At 38.8% G+C, this 20,716-nt stretch overlaps 1 protein-coding gene across 5 annotated transcripts in view; it reads left to right on the top strand.

Annotated features, from left to right (window-relative positions):
• Nucleotides 1-4,189: 4,189 nt before the first annotated feature.
• Nucleotides 4,190-20,716, top strand: part of ampd2a (adenosine monophosphate deaminase 2a) — a 34,566-nt gene continuing 18,039 nt past the window's right edge. Inside the window, exons 1-2 of one of the 5 annotated variants that reach the window (XM_084733918.1) lie at nucleotides 4,190-4,223; nucleotides 4,662-4,743. In XM_084733918.1, coding sequence (XP_084590044.1) covers nucleotides 4,734-4,743 — 10 coding nt within the window. In that variant the 5' untranslated portion in view covers nucleotides 4,190-4,223; nucleotides 4,662-4,733. Of the gene's footprint in view, nucleotides 4,224-4,661; nucleotides 4,744-6,129; nucleotides 6,153-8,509; nucleotides 9,039-12,594; nucleotides 12,784-19,271; nucleotides 19,625-20,716 lie in introns of those variants that run through there. The other 4 variants (XM_084733934.1, XM_084733910.1, XM_084733925.1 and 1 more) reach the window with 4 other exon arrangements.

Genomic DNA, 20,716 nt, shown 5'->3' with positions numbered 1-20,716 from the left:
TAGATAGATAGATAGATAGATAGATAGATAGATAGATAGATAGATAGATAGATAGATAGACAGACAGATAGATAGACAGACACTCAGTATAAACAAATGGCACCTGCCTCTGTTTAATACTGTGTTTCAGTTGGAAGATGCTGGTGTGCGACGGTCCTTACACCTCAATGATGGACCTCAGTCAAACCGCCCCCAGCTTTGCCAGGCTCTGCGATCCCCATGGCAATTATTACCTAGTGACATTTCTTGGTGCTGTGTAGTGGGCGGTGGGAGGAGCTTACTCTATTGGGAATCCAACAAGACACCCTTATCTGTGACATCTTAAAATAAATTCTCTAGACTAAACCAGAGATGACATTTCTCACAGTCCTGGAACTGCTTGTGTGAGTATCTCATACTGTAGACTGAAATAACTCTGTCTATTCTGATGATTAGAATCACCTTTGATTATTTCTGTGTAATCCTGGATTGCTTTTGTTTTCTATACTTTTTAAATTTAAATGTATTATGATACAAATTGTCTTGTCTTATTATAATCCAGTTAAAAATCAGTCATTTTATATTATGTGAAATGTTTGTATGTGTATATTTTATTTGTAGAAATAATTAAGGCTTTTTTTTTTTTTTTTTTGAAAAACTAACAGTAATTGATACCAATACTTTTTTTTACTTTCTTTTTTCTAGGTTGTGGTTAAATTCTGTAGCTAGCAACAGTTTTTACATCAAAAATCAACCTTATCTTAAAATGTGTCAATATAAAAGCTAACTCCAAATAGAAAACTATAACAAGAACACCATAAATTGCAAACAAAATATAAAAGATTTTCAGGTTAGAGTATGGTATGACCGTATGGCACAGTGGCTACAGAAGACCACCTAAAGAAAGGAGTGTCAAGCAATAGACCGTGTGCACTGCCTGGAAGATGGCAAAGGGCAGTTAATTAGAGCAAAATGATGAACCAAGGGGGCGCCCCTGGTAGGGCGCGCACACCATGTGTTGAAGCTGTTAGTCCTCTGCAGCAACTGCTGGTTCAATTCCCACCTGCAGCACATTTGCTGTGTGTCATCCCCCCTCTCTCTCCCCCTTTCCTGTCATATCATCAGCTGTCTTATTTGAATAAAGACAAAAAGCCCAAAAAATAATCTGAAAAAAAAAAAAGATGAACTAGGGCCTGTAAAGTGTGGAGATGCACAAGAGCCTGAAGAGAAAGTGAAAGAGGGAAGTAATATTTAAGTGTAGATGATACATCAGTTTATTATGGAACAAAGACGTGAAATGTTAAAAATGCCTAAATGTATTTTGTAAAATCTTAAAGCTGCAGTAAGTATTCATTGCCCCTTGGGGGCAGTGGAACTAAAAAACACAATACTCACATATAGTAATTTTACTGTATAAAGTTGTTAGGATGAAAATCTTCTGGAAACTGTTGCCTTTACACATTTACTTATCCAGCATACTTGGACCAACATTAGTTATTAATCTGGTTCATTTGGAGTCATGCCACCTGATCAATTTAAGTTCTTTTCAGTCTCCTTTTAACTCTCCTGCCCTTTAGCTGCTAAATGCATTATATTCACCAGCTGGTTGCTAAATTTGTCTGTCTACAGTTTAGTGCTGGGCAGGGAACGTGGAATGGTTGTGTATCAATGTCAGGAGGAAACAAAACAACAACAGCTGAAGTTGCTGAGAGGCTGAGGTTGGGCCTGGTTGTGCTGCGTTTGATGTGCTATCAAAAAGATTCAATGACATCAACAAAATACATTAAATATGTTTTTTTATTAATTACAAAGGACCAGCTTATTGTAACGTACACAAAATCATGATCAAAATGATCAAAAATAAAGTAGTAGTCAACAAAAAATATGGTGCGCTCTCCCCCCCTAACCACACAGGTAAACAGATGCTCCAGTCATCACCTAAGAATGTCCCTGCTCATATCCATGTCCTCACTATCTCCATAATCACCAAGATTACAGAATAAATTAGAATATTACAAACATTAATAAATAATACCAACTATAAACCACCACACACCTTTATATTACAATCAAAATATATTCCTCTCTGAATTTATTCATGGTTCCAACAGGCTTTTATCAGAGGTTTTCACTGAAAACAAAAACAAAACAGTGACCTGAAAGATGCTAAAACTCTCTGTCAGGCTAAAGAGAACTGCAGTTAATTGTTAATGTTAATCTTCTGTCTGTCACTATGAGTGACACCTTTCACACTGGACATGGTCATGCACCATTTGTAGATTAATATATTTATGGGTGAGGCTTTGTGCCACTATCAAGAGCCATATGAGCAACAGCAGACTTAAGGTAAGATTTGGTTCTCATTGAACATTTTTGGGAGATTCTGAACAGCAGTTCACGATGTATTCTGCTGCCCCTGTAAAGACAGGGGGCCCAGCTGTTCACTCAAAATCTTATTTCAGTTCTAATTGTTATTGTCCTTGTCCTTTATGGGCAGTATTGTTACCGAAAGGTTATTTGACTTGAGATGGAGGTCAGTGCTTTACATCATGTTTCCTGCCACCGGTGATCAAGATGAAGAGAAAGCAGATGTACAAGAGCGTTGTATCCGAATCCTGTGACAGAAACAGACAGAGAAAGGATGAAAACAACAATAAAATTTCCAGCGACTTTCCAGGCACATTTCACAAAAGAGAGATACTGTTTGTAAGAGGGACAGCAAGAGGGCAAGACAAAAGAAGAAGTGAGAGGGAAGTAGAGGAAATAGGATCTGACAAATGGAAGAGTAAAACTGTCATAGACACATGGACAGAAATTTAATAAAAGTGAACACTGCAAACACAAAAAGGCAAAAATTATTATAACATTTTAAGACAAATATGACTATGTAGCTCCTGATACATTAATAGTGTGATTTATAGTGCTCTTGAGTGCATTTAAATAATTGGTCCATACTAACGCTGGTTAGTAAATTAGGGGTATAAATAAACTTTAACGTTATGTCATAAAACCACATATCACTCTAATCATTGTACAGTACCAAAAAATACATATGATCATATCGTAACACGATCTACTAAATTACTGTTATGAATCTTACCTGTTGATTATAATAAAGGACAAAGGTTGTTTTTATTGAATGGTGACACACATTGTGAAGAAAGATGTTGGACTTCAGTCTTGAAAGCCCTGAGTCAGCCAACCCTGCACTGCTACATGTGTTCCCATTTTCACTGGGCTAAATGTGTCTGGCAGCCCTCCAGTTTGCTTTTGCAAAATAACTGTTGGTTATTTCTTCAGTGGAATACACAAACTGTTATATAAGCCAGTTAATAGCTAATTCACTTCTTTAAAGCTATACATTAACAAATGGGATTTGATCAGTGGTACTGTACTTTATTCCACTTTGAGATTTTACTCTCTGCATTTCAGAGGGAAATAGTGGACTTTTAATGCCACTATTTCTATTTGACAGTACATTTATTGCAATTTAAGATTAAGAAGATGAAAAAATCTAGTGTATTAAATAGAACTCATTGATATGCAGTAAATTAAACCATCCATGAGAATATAAATCAATTGGAGTAACCAGCTATAGCGTGCTTACATGTAGATGAATCAGTAACATTAGAATAACACAATGTCTCATTTCAGAAGTATGTATATTATATTATTGGGTTATAATGATTGTTTTCTTGATGTGAACATCACTTTAATATTGCAGCTGGTAGAAGTGAAGCTATTTTATTACATGATATTGTGCTGGGTAACTTTCACCATGGGATCTGCTACATAAAATCTTATCTTTATCCATAACAATACATTATATTTATTGATTGTGTTTTGTGTTGTTTGTCTGCTGTAAGTAAAGCTATTAAATAAATGTAGTGGGGCAAAAAGAACATTTTATTTGCCTCTGTACAGTTGTGGAGTAAAGGTATAAAGTAGCAGAAAATGGAAAAACACAAGACAAGTACCTCTACTTATGTACTTTTACTACTTTTTGTTCTACTTTTCACCACTGGTTTACTGTAGACTCACTTAACTTGAGACAAATGGATTATTTCACATCGTAGCAGAACAACTTAAAAGATATGAGATATGTCGACCTTTGAACCACGACACAAAACCGGGCGGCTCCTTTAAAACTAAAACTTCGGTCTTCTCTTGAGGAAACTGCAATCACGCCAAAAAAAAAACAAAAAAAACAACACCTTGTCGAGCAAAGGTGAAGAATACGTCTGGTGAGTAGTCTAAGTATTTTACTAGTTGTTACTTCGTTGGTTCGGGTTTAACGCTAACAGATATTTGCTGACGAGAGATAACCGACGTTAACGGTTAAACGTTAACGTTAACTCTGTAAACGTTAACTGACAGCTAACGTTAACTTTACCTAACGGTAAATTATAGCTAATATTCGGTATTCTACGTTATACTAACGCAGTGGAGTTCGTGGTGAAGTGTTAACCAGTCAGTGAGATGGTGAACAGCACATTTTAACGTTTTTTATGTGAAGGTTTATTTCATTAAACCTTAAAGGAGCGTTAATCATATCTAACGTTACTAGATAACTAGATATCTGTCCGGGTCTCAGTTAGCTCGTCAGATCATGAACGATCTGTTGTCAGTTTAATATGAACATAACGTGCTAACCTAACTGTGCTGCTGTGTGTTTTCTGCAGGACGTTTCCTGTCTCGACTTGTGCCACAGTCTAACGTGATTTTTTTTTGCTCCCAACTGCTCCTCAACAACAATGACAGATGGTAAGTCAGCCAGCAGTGCAAACATCTGTCATGAACCGTCCAATACAAGTACTTTTCAGTCAGATATTCGACGTTTAGCCTAAAGGGTCTAAAGTTAACTGTTTGTTACCTCTAGCAACTGAAACTCAGCCAGAAGTAGGCAATTTATTGTCTTAAGTGGCTTTGCAACATCTGAAGTAGCTTGACAGAGTCTTTTTAAGTAGTTAGTGGTGAGTACTTAAGTATCAAAATACTTCAGTCAAATTTTCAAGGGCTTTACAATATACCCCTGTCCTTATAGACCCTTGGCTTGTCAATTCTTGGCTTATATATGACTGTGTTTGTCTTAAGAGTACCAATACTTGAAGATCGGTGCTACATGTGTTAAAAACTACATGGGTAACGTGCAGAAGTAGTGCTTTTGGAGATTACTCTGAGTAACAATCACATGTTCATTATTAGGGCTGACCTATAAATTGAAACATTGTTGGAACTGCTATATGGCAGAGAGGCCCCAGCTAACAAATAATTTTCTCCAGATGTAAAGGAATATTCTTGTATGGTACAGAGTCTGTGGACCCCAGCAAAAGTCACACTGTCATCACTTTTTTTTTTAGTGAAAGTGAAATGCAGAAATTACCATTCTGACTAAAATCATGCCTCATATTGCAATTGCAATATCTGTCAAAATAAGTGCAATATGATAAATTGTTTTGCTTATCATTCAGCCCTAGTCACAATGAAATTGCCAAGGTCATGACAAAATCTTCCTAATATAACCAGGTTATGTACTGGCAATTATCTGGCAATGCAATCTGTATCAAAATACAGCGGTTATGATTCAATATGTTGCAACTGATAGTGATACTGTAAGTTGATATTTTGATATTTTTAAAAATCTAATTATAGGTAAACTCTTGTGTATAAAGAATAAACCACCAAATGCATAATATAACAGTAAAAATAGGTAACAGCACTACTATCTAGCGGTTGGAGGTTTAAACACAACACAAAGTTCTTGCACATATAAGCAGTGCTGTTAATAGGAAAATGCCATGGCTCTGTCTAAAACAATCCTGGGTTTAGAAACAAGCCTTTTAATGCAAGGTGTACGTAATCTACTTGGAGAAAATTATCCTCTGTTCAGCTGGGTTTGGTGGCATTTTACATTTCACATTACCTATGAAAGGATATACATGGAAAGAGAGAACACGGTTTTCTTTTTGGTGTATTCCCTCTGCAAACAAAATGCTGAATTCCATGAGCTTTGCTCTGAAGGAGTGAAAAAAATCCCCCAGCAGCCAGTGATATGCACAGTGGTCTCATTTTTAGCAAAAGGGTGTGCAGACAGAAAGCTTGAGCAGCGGAGAGCAAAGAGAGAACCAGACAAGGAATAATAAGAGCCATCAGGCCGTTTCTCCTGTTTCCAGGTAGGATCTTGTGGTTTTAGCAACATGTGTGTTCATGGCTGTTGTTAAGATTTTTGTTTCAGATAAAAGTAGGCCTGTTTTTTAGCGTCTGCCGTTGCTGCTGCACCAGATGGTGAGTGTCAGCTCTCTCAAAAACTGGGTCAGATTTCAGAAAAGGCTGGAGACACCCTGAAACAAGATTTTTTATTTAAACTTGTGAAAGAAACCTTAACATCTTCTGCTTTTGTCAGTCACCCACCAGAATTAATCTTTTAAACATGCTGTTGCCAGACTCATTAAACAGAAGGGTTGAACTTTAGTTATTTGATTGCTGTATGTGCAGGTCTGTTCTAAATCCTCAGGGCATGGCTTGAATAGGTTAGTGACGGGTGATTAGTATTTGTTTTAGCTGAACTGCACAGAGTCTCACGAAATAACATGCATCTCCATTTTAGAGGTCAGTGTTTTGGGGTTTGGTCTCAGACACAGTTGTATTACTAAATATCTGATCCACATTTCACCATTTTCACCATTTTCTCTCTATTACCTGGTGGAAAGATGTGTGGAAGCATTGGCCAAGGAAGAACTCATTAAATTATCATGTAGACCCAAATCATGCGGCAGATACTCAAATTATTTTTCCCTTTCGTTAGCATTGCAAGATAGGGAACTTTGCTTTGGTGGAATAAACGCCTTACATCTTGAAATCCAATAGATGGTAGTTAAATTCATTTGTGATGAAATATAGCCAATTATAGCAATATGATGACTCCATATCAAAATCCACATTCCCAGGTACCAGTAATTATCTGGGGTAGGCCACACATGTTAGCTGCTCAGACTTCATACAGTAGCAGTCATTATGGAGCACTCGTGGACAGTGGTTTCATGGGAAAAACGGTATAATTATAACATTGCTAACAGTTTAAAAATGCTTTTCTTTCTAAAAATAAGGTGTGGCTATCGAAACGTAAATACACACATACCATGCAACTAATTATACTCATTTGAGTGCCCTTCTAGTTTAATTTATTCTAAATAAAAAATTAAGAATTTTGTTCAGAGTTTATCAAATTCAGTCTGTAAATTAATGCCAGGGGCCAGTTTACTTGAAAACAATGTGAGCGTAATTCAGTAGTTGCAACGCCACTTCAGGTGTTACTCTTAAGTGTTTTTATGTGTAATTAGAGGAGGATGGTCGAGGAAATGAATGAATGAATGAATGAATGAATGAATGGTTGAGTAGTGTCAGAGTTAATAAATAGCAGCTACAGTATACTTAAAACTGACTGCATGCTGCATTCAAATTATGATGAGGCCTTTTAATGCTTTGATTTTGTTCACGTATAAGTAAAATTTTCACTGTCTACTGGCAAACTTTGATAAACTGAGGCTGCTTTAACAGCAACTATGTGGTCAGAAGGAACAGATATTTTTTACTAACTGCATGAACCATTTATACCACTAGATGGGGATCTTTCCTCTTTTTTTGTAGCTCTCAAGCTTCAACTACTCTGTACTAAGAGAACACTCTGCTAATCAGCCAGTCACTAGTTGTGTTGTCCGGTTTCTGTCATATCACAGTAGATGTGATGCAGTATTCCATAATCTGAAATTATTTTACTGAGTCATTTTGGTTGTATTCGTGCCCTGAGTCAAGAAAGGCTTATTAGCTTGAAAAGCAAAATTAGAGCTAAAATGATCACATGCAGTAAAAATGTATTTGTATGTTGTCTGTCTGATATGTACAAGTATGATGAACAACAGCCTAACCTCTGCAGTTAATGAGGACTTTCAAAATAAAGTTTTATGTTATAGTTTAGTGATGAGTGTGCCTACAGCATGAAGTGTCAAGAAAAAGTGCCAGTAAATCAAACAAAAAAACCCGGCATCTTTATTTTATTTACTTTCTCAGGCTCTGCTGATGTGTTGGAAACTTGTATGATTATTACATTTCAAAGTGTAGTAGTAGAGTGTAGTAATAATGAATCCTCCTGAACTATGGGAACCACAGAAGAGAAAGGAGTGCACGTACTTGTTACGTATTGCATTACTGGCCTTTGCTGGGCATTGGTTGTCACTATTTATAATACTTCATGTCAGACGGCCCTGTGCTGTGCTGTGTGTGTTGATGCTGTCTCTGTCTCCCCTCAGAGTTTTCCAGCAAAGAAGATTGAGAGTTCATTAGTCAGCTTACACACTAAGCTGTTTTTCTCTGCTTATCCACTCTGACCATTCTGTATTCTTTGACTTTTTTTTCGTCACCTGCCCTTTATATTTTTTTTATGCTCGGTTGAATACGCATTCTCATGATATCTAGCATATCTAATTGCTATTTTTAGACGAGTGGAAAAACTTTTGTCCTTCACTCACCTTGGCGCTCAGCTGGCGGGTTGTAGTCGCTCTCCAGGCTTGCTGGCTGTCATGCTAGTAACACACTTTGATCTGCAATGCCCTCCTCGGTGGCTGTTTTCCCCTTCATCGGCTACAGGAAGCTCCTTTTCTGGTTGCTAGGGCAACCAAGGAGGATGGCCCCCAGCAAGAGTTGGGGAAGCCTTGGGCTGCCTTTCAGCTTGTCGTCGTCGTGCAGCATGCCTGCCGACCTGCTGCGGGCTGGGAGGAGGAGCCAACTCTGCGGAGGAGCTTCTCCTGGCCCAGTATGGGTCCTGCCGCCCTGCTGCCCCACCATGAGACAGAGCTCCAGCAGTAGAGCTAGTGCTCCTCTCTCCCTCTGCTGGCCACTGCACGGCTCTGACTCGCTCTGCTCCAGTAGTCACAGGAGCACAGGCAGCAAGATGTCATCCTCTTCCTCCTCCTCCTCCTCTACCAGCAACGATGGACAAGGGAAGCCTAAACCTAAATCCCCATTTCGCAAGAGGGGGAGCCTGCAGAGCACCACCAGCCCTGGTGAGTGTGGGTGAGAGGGGGTCCCATAGAAAGAAGGAGTGAACTCTCTGCTCTTCCATGAAGGTGGAGGCAGGAAATTACACAGATGCTTGTACAGCAGCACTTAAAAATTCATGCTGCTTACCAGAGGTGGGGATGGCTGCAAGTGTAGTTTGTTGCACAGTTTGGTTTTGTATCCGTTGTTGAGGCATTGGCTGAATTTGTTTGATGCTTTTACTGATGTTGTATGTTAAGCATTCAGCATGCAGGCTGCTTTGTATGGAACTGTGATGCAGTTCACTTTAAATAATATTTAAACTAAACAGGAGCTGCAACTGAATTAATCAATTGATAATATTTTTTTTTAGGAATCAGTTAATCGTAAGGGTTTGAAATGTGACAAAATATGGGAAAAAATTACATTGCATGTTGTCAGTTCCCAAACAACAGTTAAAAATGCAAAGGGCATTCATTTTGTAACTGTGAAAAACAGAAAACCTGGAGTGCTACACCAATTGACAGTCTTGACTGCTCAATTACTGACATTCAGTAAAAAAATATTATTATTTAGTATCAGTGAAGTTGATCATTTAATAAATACATTAATACAATAAATACATTATAATGCAGGAAACGTAAGCACATTCAAATATGGATCTGACTCTGCTTTTACTGATTTTAATATGATGTTGTGTATGTTATCAAAACAACACACGATTGCATACTATAAGAACCGCCTTTTGAGCATGTTCCAAACATAACGGTTATGTGTTAGATAAGCACTCTTATAGAATTGCCCCCTTTGCCCATCCCTTTTTGCAACAACAGCCAGTGGCTCCACTCCTTATCAGGATGGGTTAGACAGACCAGTTGGATTGTTTTATCTTGAAACTTAACCTCTCTCATCATTATCAAGACCCTCCCCAACTGTTTGGTCAAAATCTCATTGCTTTTGCGGAATATATGTTTAGGGGGATATGCAATGACCATATGGCAAAATTAGGCATAATTCTATCATACATATTTTTTGTTACTGCATTTCATCGTCCCTTTACCTTTGAGTTTGATTCCTCCATTAGCCTATCAGTGAACTTTGACTGAGTCTCGCTGAGCATATTTTTAACTTGCGTCAGTGACTATGACCTCTGGACTTTTGAATCAAAACTGGACAGATCGCAAATTCAAGTCCCAAATTTTTGGAACTGCAGTGTCCCCATTCCTTGTTGATTTTTAGCTACTTTGCTTTACTTAAATTTGTAACTGTTGTTTACAAATTTGACAAACCAATTAAATCTCAAGAACTACTCTATAAATACAGTAAGATATTATTTATAGATATTGACATTTTAACTGGACTTTGTTAGCACAGTTGGCATAATAGTGGTGGCGTTTTAATAAGTGTTACAGTGTCGGTTCACAAGGAATGCATAGGGATTTCATTAACTTTTTAGAGTGGTGGCAAACAGGCCAAATAGTTGTAGCTGTATGATTACCTTTGAAGCTGATACTAACCAGTCTCTGTAGGGAGAAACTAGACCAGCAATTTATATGTTAAGAAACTGAGTGCTGACGTTGATTTCATTTGAAGCTATGTCCTCAGTGTGCCATAGCACAGCACAAATGCTGGGTGTTTGGAGGGATGCTGCAGCAGATCTCAAGCAGTAACTCACGTTGACACACACTGTACTGTATTTGCTGAGGAAGCCTGTCTTTGCTGCAGTAATAAATAACTTAGAGGTCTCTCCATCCATGCAGTCATTTAAGTCCTCTCAATTAGCCGCCTGGCTGAGCCCTCTGCACTCCCAGTCTATCATAGGAGCCACATGTAGGCTACCCATTATAGTACTTCCATCTGACCACACCAGTCTGTTAGCTTTCTCGATGCCAAATTAGGCCTACTCCTGCAGAAAAATCTACTGTAGCTGCAGCTTGAGAAACAGCTGGTGTTTTTTATTCGTGTCATGAATTGAAGTCTTCAGTATTTCCTGTTTTAGTCCTTGTAGCAACACCAAAAATAGCTCAGCTTCACGGCTTCACTTTCCTTTCAAGTGTCTTGGAAGTTTATTTATTTATTTATTTTATTTTTTTCAAATAATAAATTCTTATCTTCAGTACTTCTGCACATTTAAAACAGCTCTCTTATGTAAGTATTGGTGTTGATTTGCTGGTGGAAACATTGATTACTTAGTCAGTTTTTTCATCTGCAGGAATCAGTCTCTGCCTGCAGGCCACTCTCTCCCACTGGAGACCTTCATTGCATCATGAAGGAGAATATGTAATGTCCTTGCTTTGCAGCCAAAGCTATATGATGTGATATATAGAGGCTATTAAAGTATCTGCCAGAGAAGTGGAGGGAATTCCTCTTTACAGCACTACTGTGCTTTCTGTTGTGAACTGACAGTGAGGCTCTTACCTTGATCTTCACTAACTAACCTAGAACTCAGAAATTTTAGTCTAAGTAACTACTTTTGCTTGTGACTATATAAAAATGATGACATCATATAAAGTGGTTTGCATTAGGGGTTTATGTCAGCATGTAGCTTAAATTAACATTTGTCCTCAGGATTTATGCTCAATAAGGCCTGGACTTCCTTGTGAATATATCTGTTGTATGCTCTCTTCTGTAACTCTATGTTGATGTGTCAAAGCACAATGAACAAAAAACAAACTGGCTTGTGGCTGCAGATTTTTGAAAATGGTTGCTGAAAGAATGCTGTGAGTACTCGACTAATCAGAAATGTTCAGTTCTTGAAGCCCCACCCTCAACGTTCCTGTACTTTTGGAAGGTACTGTGTCCTAAGCAGGTACTTTTTGGAGGGGAAAATAATGTTGCAGGAGCCTAATTTAGACTCCTCCTGCCTCATTAACTGAGTTTGCCACAGTGGATCTCTGTACCCTGTAGGGTGCTGGATAATGTATAGAGAGTATAGAGGTTCTTTAGCATGTACACTTTTGATACAATTAGAATTTGACTAACACAGACCGTCAGGTCCACATTAATCTGTGTGCATCTCACTCAACATACATCTTACTACACGCTGCAGTTGACTGGTTGGTGATCTGCCTCCACTAATCCATCTTCCCCCTGAACTGGTTCATTTTTAATCAGATATACTGTTCCTGTCATGGCATGTCTCTGTGGACCTCCCTGCCAAGTCTTTTTGGCTATGTTCTGTTAGCCCCTCAGGGCTATGTTACACTCCTTACTGACTTATTAGCACAACTATTTTCCCAATTCCTGTTTGCCACCACTCACAGAGCATTGACCAGAACACATGACCCCAGCTACCCCTTCAACCCATGCTTCACTGTCCTCCCCTCTGGCTGCAGATACAGATAACCAGTCTGCAAAAAGCAGAACTGCTTTTAATAGCATGGGAACACTGTGGTAGACTGTGCTGACTCTGTATCTGAATCTATGTTTTTACCCTATGGACTTAAACCTGCTCAACCTGGCAACCCCTGTGAGTGAACGCCTCACTCCACCCCTACCCCCACCCTCTGGGAAACATGTGACAAGCAAACACTGGGAGTCCCTGCCCAGGGCCCCTTAACCTCAGTTGTAGTTGTGAGAGTTGAAACATATTGTAGGTGTTACCTATTCCTGCTGAAAAGGTGTCAGTGGGTTTTTTTTTTTTTTTATTGAGAGACAAAGCAGATCTCAGTGTCTCTGTGTGATTTAATATATTATTTATAATGGTAATCAGTAAAATTTAAAGTATTGAGTGAACCATTGAAGACACATTTGGGACTAAGGAACTATAAGGTATGGTAATAATGACTTTTGTCCATATTTATTATATATGGCCTACGGTTTGAACTCAGTTAGGCGTGTGTTTATATGGGGACTTTATTTTGGTAAAATGTGAAAAAAGTGAATATTTGATATGAATTCTGCACTTTTCCTTTTCGCCATTAGAGGGAGTCTTGGACACAGAAGTGTTTTGTGAAGTCAGACCATCAGTTTTAAACAAGTGGCTGTTGTCAGTGTTAGGGGTCTTTGGCTGTCCTGCAGACAGACTTGACTGAAGACCCGTTTGCTCTGTGTTTGGGTGGAAAATTCCAGGGCTTTTCTTTTGCTATGAATAGCTCAGTTGCTTCCCATGTATCACAGGAAGTGTGTCAGTCCTGGAAAAGGGATTTTGGAGAACCAGTAACCATGGCCTCAAAAGATATAATCCCAACAGGTGGACCTGTTGTTGCTGGGGGCGAGTAGATAAGTAGCACTGCCACAATAGCTGTCCTTTTAATCATCACCACATACAACATGAACACACACTCACATACACAGAGCCAGACTCAACATCATGCCGCTGGACACATCATATCTCACTGGGGTGATTTGCAGGCTGACAGGTGGTGCTTATACACATGGTTCTGATGGGTTATATTTCATCTCTGAGGTACAGTTAAGCTTTGGTCTGTCTCTGCTCTCAGCATGGCTCCTAAGGAAGATCCATTTGCATTTAATCCACCTCATTTGATCACAGATGAACCAGCGTCAGCTGATGTTTGGTCCCTCACTGGCTTTTTATTGTCCTCTGACCTCAGTGAGTCAGTGGATCGCTTGCCCACCACTCCCCTGTTCACCTAATGATCTCCCAGCTCATATTCTCACTCTGTGTGTGGGAACACAGGCATACTCATGCACCTCCACACTGATGTCATGTAAAAAGATGAAACACAAGAACACCCATATGGTTTCTCCACACACACTCACATAACCTACATCACAGTTTACTGATCACAAGAGCACTGTCTTGGTTGGCGGCTGAGATGTGGGCTCCACAGTTCGTCAACATTGATCCAATCAGGTAGTCGGTCAGTTTTGATAACCCCCCTTCTAGGTGATATAAAGAAGCAAGTTCTTTATTTTTTTGGAGTTTCTATTCTTGTGCTTATCAGACCATGAGGATGTCTCTTTTGTGAGTAAACTGAGTTTCCTCATAAAGCCAAAGTCAAGAGCTGAAATGATTAGTGGATTAGTCAATTGACTGAAAATAGAGCAGCAACTGTTCTGATAATTAATTAATCCTTTCAGTCATTTTTCACTTAAAAATGTTGGTCAGCCTCTGGCACCTATGGAAGCTGAGAATATTAGTTCATGAGTAAATTATATTCTTATCAAGATAACGATATAAGATAACAAAGCATGTTTTCCTGTGATAACAGGTTAATTTATCTAGTTTTCTCAAGAAAACAGTCTTTTATGTTCAAGAAAACAAGCTTTTAACTTGTGCGAGATAACAGCATTAAAAAAAAACTCTCTACATGTATGGATATACTCTGTTTATGTAGGTTTTCAGCTCTTCAAATATGTTTTTTTTCTCTACTTTTCTCTGTTTAGGACTATATCATTGTAAAATTAATATTTGTGTGTTTTAGACTGTTTGACATTGCAAGACGGACTTGTGCTCTAAGAAATTCTGAACAATTTTTCACTATTTTTGACAAGGACGTAATCAGTAAATTGCAGTAATGTCATGTTAGTTGCATAGTGAATATGCAACTGAGTCACATGGTGTGAAAAAAGAGGTTTGATTTAACCTTAAAAGAGGCTTTCTAGCATTTCTAGCATTTTTTCATCACAGTAGTTCTACCAAGCAAGAATGGTGAGTTTCAACAGAGTATTCCAAAGTAAAAAATAAGTAAAGATACCTCTTAGTAATGAGGTGTGTGCATGTACATGTGAGTATGTATCTCAGTTCTTAGAAATGGGGCATGTGTTAACAGAAACCTCCTCACTTAGCCATGTCAGCGAAGCAACACTCTTAATATTGCCTCCAGCTTTGATCCCTGACACACCTTTGGTCTCAGGAATATGGTATTAAATTCTTGAAGTCCCAGCAGTCCAGTGTGCTACATGTTGACAGGATCAAGTGGCACAGTGCTCCTCTTTGCTATATTCAGATATGGTAAGAGCTGCTCTGACAGAGGTGGCAAGAGGCATGATGAGTGGACAGGGCTCTGGTTAATCACCCGGATCAGAGTGTGTGAATGTCAGTGTGTCTATGCACTGGCTGTGTACATGTATGTTTGTGTATGTGGGGTATACAGTTACTGTTTTTGTGTATTTGTGTGTCGTGGACTGCAGGGAGGATTTATTGTTTTGAGAACTTTCCTGATGGACTCAGGGAGAGAGATACACAGCATCAGTCAGAATGCTGGGAAGCCATGAGTATTTTGTTGGAATGTTTGTCCTGTTTTATTCACATGGGAATTTGTGCAGGGTTAGAGATTAAGTTTGCTTGACAACGGCCTTAACAATAATGCCAGCTCTTGTGTTCCTCTGGGAGAAAGGGAGTGAAAAATGGTGCATGGTTACACCCCCTTGTGCTGTTGATTAGTCTCTTGGGAAAAAGATGTAGTAAAACACAACAGCAGTAACAGCAGAAAGGCTCAAGCTGGGGTTGAAATGGTCACCAATCCTCAGACTGCTTTTGACAAATGTGATTTTATGAGAAAAGTGTACATTGTCTCAATTGAAATTGACACCAGCCTGTAGCTGTCTTTTGACAGCAAATTTGTCAGTCTGCTCCGATTTTATTATTGTACGTAATGTCATGGCGGAACACATAATCATCATTTTCCCTGTACAAGGAATTAGACTTTCACCGATTAATCGGCAGTGCTCAGAATCAGGCTGGTTTTCATGTGACTGGCCCTGACCGGTGACCGGCCAGTCAGCATCACATATCCGATTCTGTGCCAGTCATTGTCACACACGTGTTCTGAACGATGGTCACGTCATGCGCGCAGCAGACAAACTGACCATGATAACAGCTACACACTCAGACACATGCTTGCTTGAAGATGGTGTTAGTGACAGATTCCAAGAACAGGATAAAGAGAAGACAGACAGTCTACAACAAGACAGAGCAGCTAACAATGTCGCAAAACTGCCGTAAACTCTCTGGCTCTTCAGGCTAATGTTAGCCAGCAGCAGACTGCTGCCCACAGAGATATAGGTAAAATCTCACCTCCTGTTCTGGCTGAAGAATAAACAACCTGTGTTGATGTGTCACCAAAAACATTTTCTCATCCAGACTCATTTAACTTCTGCATCTGTTTTTCTCATGGTGAAGTTTTACTGCAGCAAACTGTTGCACCACGTCTGTCTCCGGGTTGTTTACAACTGCGAAATCCTGCAGGATTCCATGATCTCGCGAGATCATGTTCACCCGATTCATAATCTTAATATAAAACTATAATAATGCCTGGCTGTAACCTGGAGGACTTTGGAGAAAATTTAAATAGTATTTAATGAATATTTAATAGTCAGTGTCTTATTATCAACATCCAATTTAATTTTTACAAGAAAAGTTGCAAAAATGTTTGTGAGTCAGTTACAGTTCTTAGAAAGACTGAAAATTGAAATCGGCAGGTCAGACCCTTCAAAAAAAATCGTAATCAGAATCGGCCAAAAAAATTGAAATTGATGCATCTCTACAAGGAATGCTATTTCAATCATTAGGCTTAGAACAGAAAGTAAAAAAAGAGATGTGCCTAAGGCTGATAGAAGTTCACAGAAATATAATGCATGAGAAATTCCCACAAGCACCAAATGATAGAGTGAATGAATATAAGATGCAATAATTTCAAGATGTAGTTTAAAACATGTCACCACCAATAAATGTAGTTACAATTCTTACCACTCTTAAAAGTCATTGTCACATGCACATAATCTTAATGTTCAATACAACTGTACCTGTATATATGTTTTATCAGGGCTGCATAATAAATGCAATATTATCGAAATCGCAATATGGCCAAGTGCAATATCCAAATTTCAGAACCAGAACCAAATCGCAGTTTTTTGAAAAAGGAAAAATGTGTGAGAAAACAGTATTAAAATGAGGTGCTGGAATGCTGCATCAGTGCCCTGGCCTACAATTCTTAGAAGTGAAAGAAAACATGTTTGTTTGGTACAGAACCCACTAAATGTCACATTGTCACAATTTTAATAGTTTTGTTTCCAAGTAAATATGAAAATTGTAAATTAAAACATTCTCACTAATCATATCACAAAAATTTAAGTCAAAATATTGCAGTTTGGTGGCGGCTGCGAGGTTAACCAGCACTATGGCTGAGGAAGGAGAGAAGATATGAAGATATCCTCATCAGTATATTGAACTATGTTACCACCCCATAGCACACATTGTTTCCTCATATTGTGGAAGCCTAGTTTGGACACTGGATGCTGGAGCTGTTGACAGAGTTGCTGCCTGAAATACCAAACCGTACCCTATAATCAAAATAAAAATTGACATTTCTCACTTTAAATGTACAAACACAGTTAGTTATTCTTTTCTTCTGCCGGTGTCACACTATGACTTTTAAGCTTTGCACATTCCAAAATGTTCACCACCACCTCCACAAAATTCACATTTTAGATTAATACAAAAGTAGCCAAATATGCTTCAGAAATTCTAATTTAAATTTTGTAAAACCTTTAACTATATGTTGATGCTTTTTTATTAACGATGCTTCTATATTTTCTGAAAGTTTGATCTAAGTTTTTAATTAAGTCTTTCTTGAAGCAAAAAGCTCCAAATAGATTGTTGACTTGCTGTGGTGTAGTTAGTTAGTTCTGCCCTCTAGCACACAGCAGGCAGGATGTGGAAACACCACACCACAACATTTTAGGTCTGTCATGTACCCGGCCGCACGGCTAGAGCAATGACAGTATTGTGTATCTATGTCAACTTTTTTTTTTCAAAAACTGTGGGTGCTGAGTAGGTGTTCATTGTGGTTAGTATCTATGATATTTTTAGTACATGGAGGTAACTTTTCTGCCGCTGTTTAAATTTATAGTAAATTTGGGTCTTTGTTTGCTCTCTATTGTAAACGTCTAGGAATGTGTCATAATAGTAGAAGTTACTCTCTGGCCAGCTTCATCGGTCGTGCAACTTTGGAGAGAGAAATGACATATTTCTCAGTGTTGCCGAGGTACTCAATAGACCAGTAGACTTTGTCTTGTAGCCTAAAGGCTTGCTCCATATAGCTCTCTGCCATGTCAAATTGGGTCAGTAGACAATACTGAGTATGGATAAGGTAGCATGAAAGATGAAAAACAAACTCACTTGAGTCAGACAGGTAGAGCGACATTGTCACTGTAGTTTCCTCTGAGCACATTGTTGCCTGGGTCATTTGTATGTGATAGTATCGCACAAAAATGAGGATCTGTCCAGAATTCAGTACCTGGTATGGTTTGTGTCTGCCTTTTGTGTGTCTTTCATGCTGATGTTTGTGTGTGTCTCTGTGTGCCTATATTTGTTTGACCGTCATCTGGAAAATTCCTTGATGAGTGCTGTTTTGAAAACTCACTAAAAATGGAACTTGAATAGAAGCTTAGCAGATTTCTTGCACACTGAAACACAGCCATCAGTGAAACAGGCGATCCTTGTGCTATATAGCAGTCATGTGACAGGGGAAGGAAATGCCTCCCCTGACATCATGTGATCGGTGGTGAGAGTAACATGGCATGCAGTATGTAAATCAGCTGTCAACACAATCATTACTCACATACCTGCATGTGGCCGGTCATGAGAACATTTACCTCACTAACACAAGTTATCACACTTCAGAGATTTAATTTGAATGTGTCTGATAATCACAAAAAATGATTTAAATGAATGAAAAAAGTTCAGTTAAAGTCGTTGTTTATTTAGCCAGTGGGAAAATTGCTAGCAACATAACAACAGACACATCAACACAAGCTTTTCAACAACAAGGAGATTAAAAAATGTCATTTATAATTAAGTTTAAACCTGATACATTTAATTTAAAAAGATTAAATCCAAACCTTTCTTTAAAGTTTAATTTATACTCTAAACCTAGATTAAATGTAATCTGTTGCACTAGGACTTTCTAATGTGCAAATAAACTGATATGAGTGCAAATTAAGTCATGTTTATTGCACATACAAAGAAGAATTATTTGGATCAATGTGCAATAAAACTTTAATGTCTTTAATGGATGTGTAATAATTGGTTTTGAATACTGGGATTATACGGTTTGCAGCCATGAGATGATTGAGGCAGTGAGTTCATGAATAAGAGGAGGGAGACAGAGAAACAGTGGGAGTGGCCAGAAATGCAGGGCCTCCTCCATTTTACAGCACAATAGAGGCTGAAGTAGTTCACCCTGGTCCCTCCCCTGTTTTGCCACGTGGTATGTTCCAGCCCAGTATTTAAATCCGGGAGCTTGAAGGGCTATGTTGTTCATGGACTGAAAACCGGTGTAATCCAGGAAGCAGCTGAGAGACAGAGGCAGAGAGAGGGAGAATCAGAGGAAAGAGGGAAAAAAAAAACTGCTTCGCCAGCACAGGAGGTGGCGACAGTTACAACAGGAGAAGCAAAGAAAAGAGAAAAAGAGGGATAAATTGTGTGATCCTGCTGTTAGAGTAGCGTGTATTCAGGGGAGAGCATATCTTGTCTCTCCTCTCTCTCTTTCCTGTCATTCTCTCTGTTCCTCTGTGCCAGCGGGGGAGGGTGCATCAGCCGTCCCAGGCCTAGTTACATGTCCCAGCATCCCGCAAGAGCTCAGACAAGGCCACTGCGACCGTAACGGAGACTGTGAAAACAAGACAAGGCAGGGAGATAGAGGTACTGTAACCTATGCTGAGTAATGATGAACAGAAGCATATGTACCATAGAGCCTGTTAATGTGAATACTGTGTTTGTTACTAGAAGTTTCAGCAGTTCAGTGTGATGTGTTGTACTTATCAGTTCAAAAATACTGCACAAGCAAGCTCATAGTGACAGATGAGGTGCTAGTAAACACAGGTGCTGTGTACTGGAATAAGGTGACAGCATGCAGAAGATAGTGGGAGGACATATAGAAATGAGGAGGGGGGGGGGGTTTAGGGGGAAGCATGAGCGGATGAAAGAGAAAGATATGTCATGCATTTGGTGTGTTGCTTTGATGCTGGTATGTGGAAAGCTTGATGTGTTTCACAGTTTGTTGCAGAGTCTGGCTGTTGCAGTGAGTGAACATTTGGAGCGTCTAGTCCCTGCTGATGCTCGCTACAGTCCTGTATGATGCAGTAATATTGCCCAGTGGATTAATTACTGACGAAAACACAACATATAGAGTATGTGGCACGCACTAAGAAAGAAAGGTGGTTGCAGGAGAGTTTCAACTGATGAAATGGCACCACTGAAGCTGAAAGAAAATAAGTATTTCATTCCAAATCGCATCCTCATTAACACTGTACTCCTGTGGTAGAACTGTTGTTTTTAAATGTGCACCTGACATTATTGACCTTCCTAATGTTGATGAGAGCAGTGTTTTTGTGAGAACAGCTGACATCTGTTTGTGTGTCAGTTAGGGCCAGACAGAAACTGGATTTTTGTGGCAGATGCCAATACCAATAGTAGGGAGTAAAAAAATTCCAACATTGATTTATTGGCTGATATTCTTTATATATACATAATAAAGAGAATATAGAATATATACATCAAAACACTTATTTTCCAAGTACCCTATAAAAAAGCAATACTTGATAGCTTGTTTCATACCATTGCAAAAAGAAAAAAAACACATGTCTGCACACAGAGAAGGATAATTTTTTTTCCTGTTTTTTTAAACAACCTGCACACAGTGCTGGTACAGAAAAAGTCAATAACACTGTCTAGTTTTTCTCTGCTGCAAGCCAAATTTCAGGCAGGACAATAAAGACTGAACTGAGGTCTTGA

The sequence above is a fragment of the Lutjanus erythropterus genome, chromosome 2 (assembly GCF_056507025.1).
Source record: "Lutjanus erythropterus isolate fLutEry1 chromosome 2, fLutEry1.hap2, whole genome shotgun sequence".
Lineage (NCBI taxonomy): Eukaryota > Metazoa > Chordata > Actinopteri > Lutjaniformes > Lutjanidae > Lutjanus > Lutjanus erythropterus.
The sequence above is the reverse complement of the archived record's forward strand: the minus strand, read 5'-3'. Positions and strand labels throughout refer to the sequence as shown.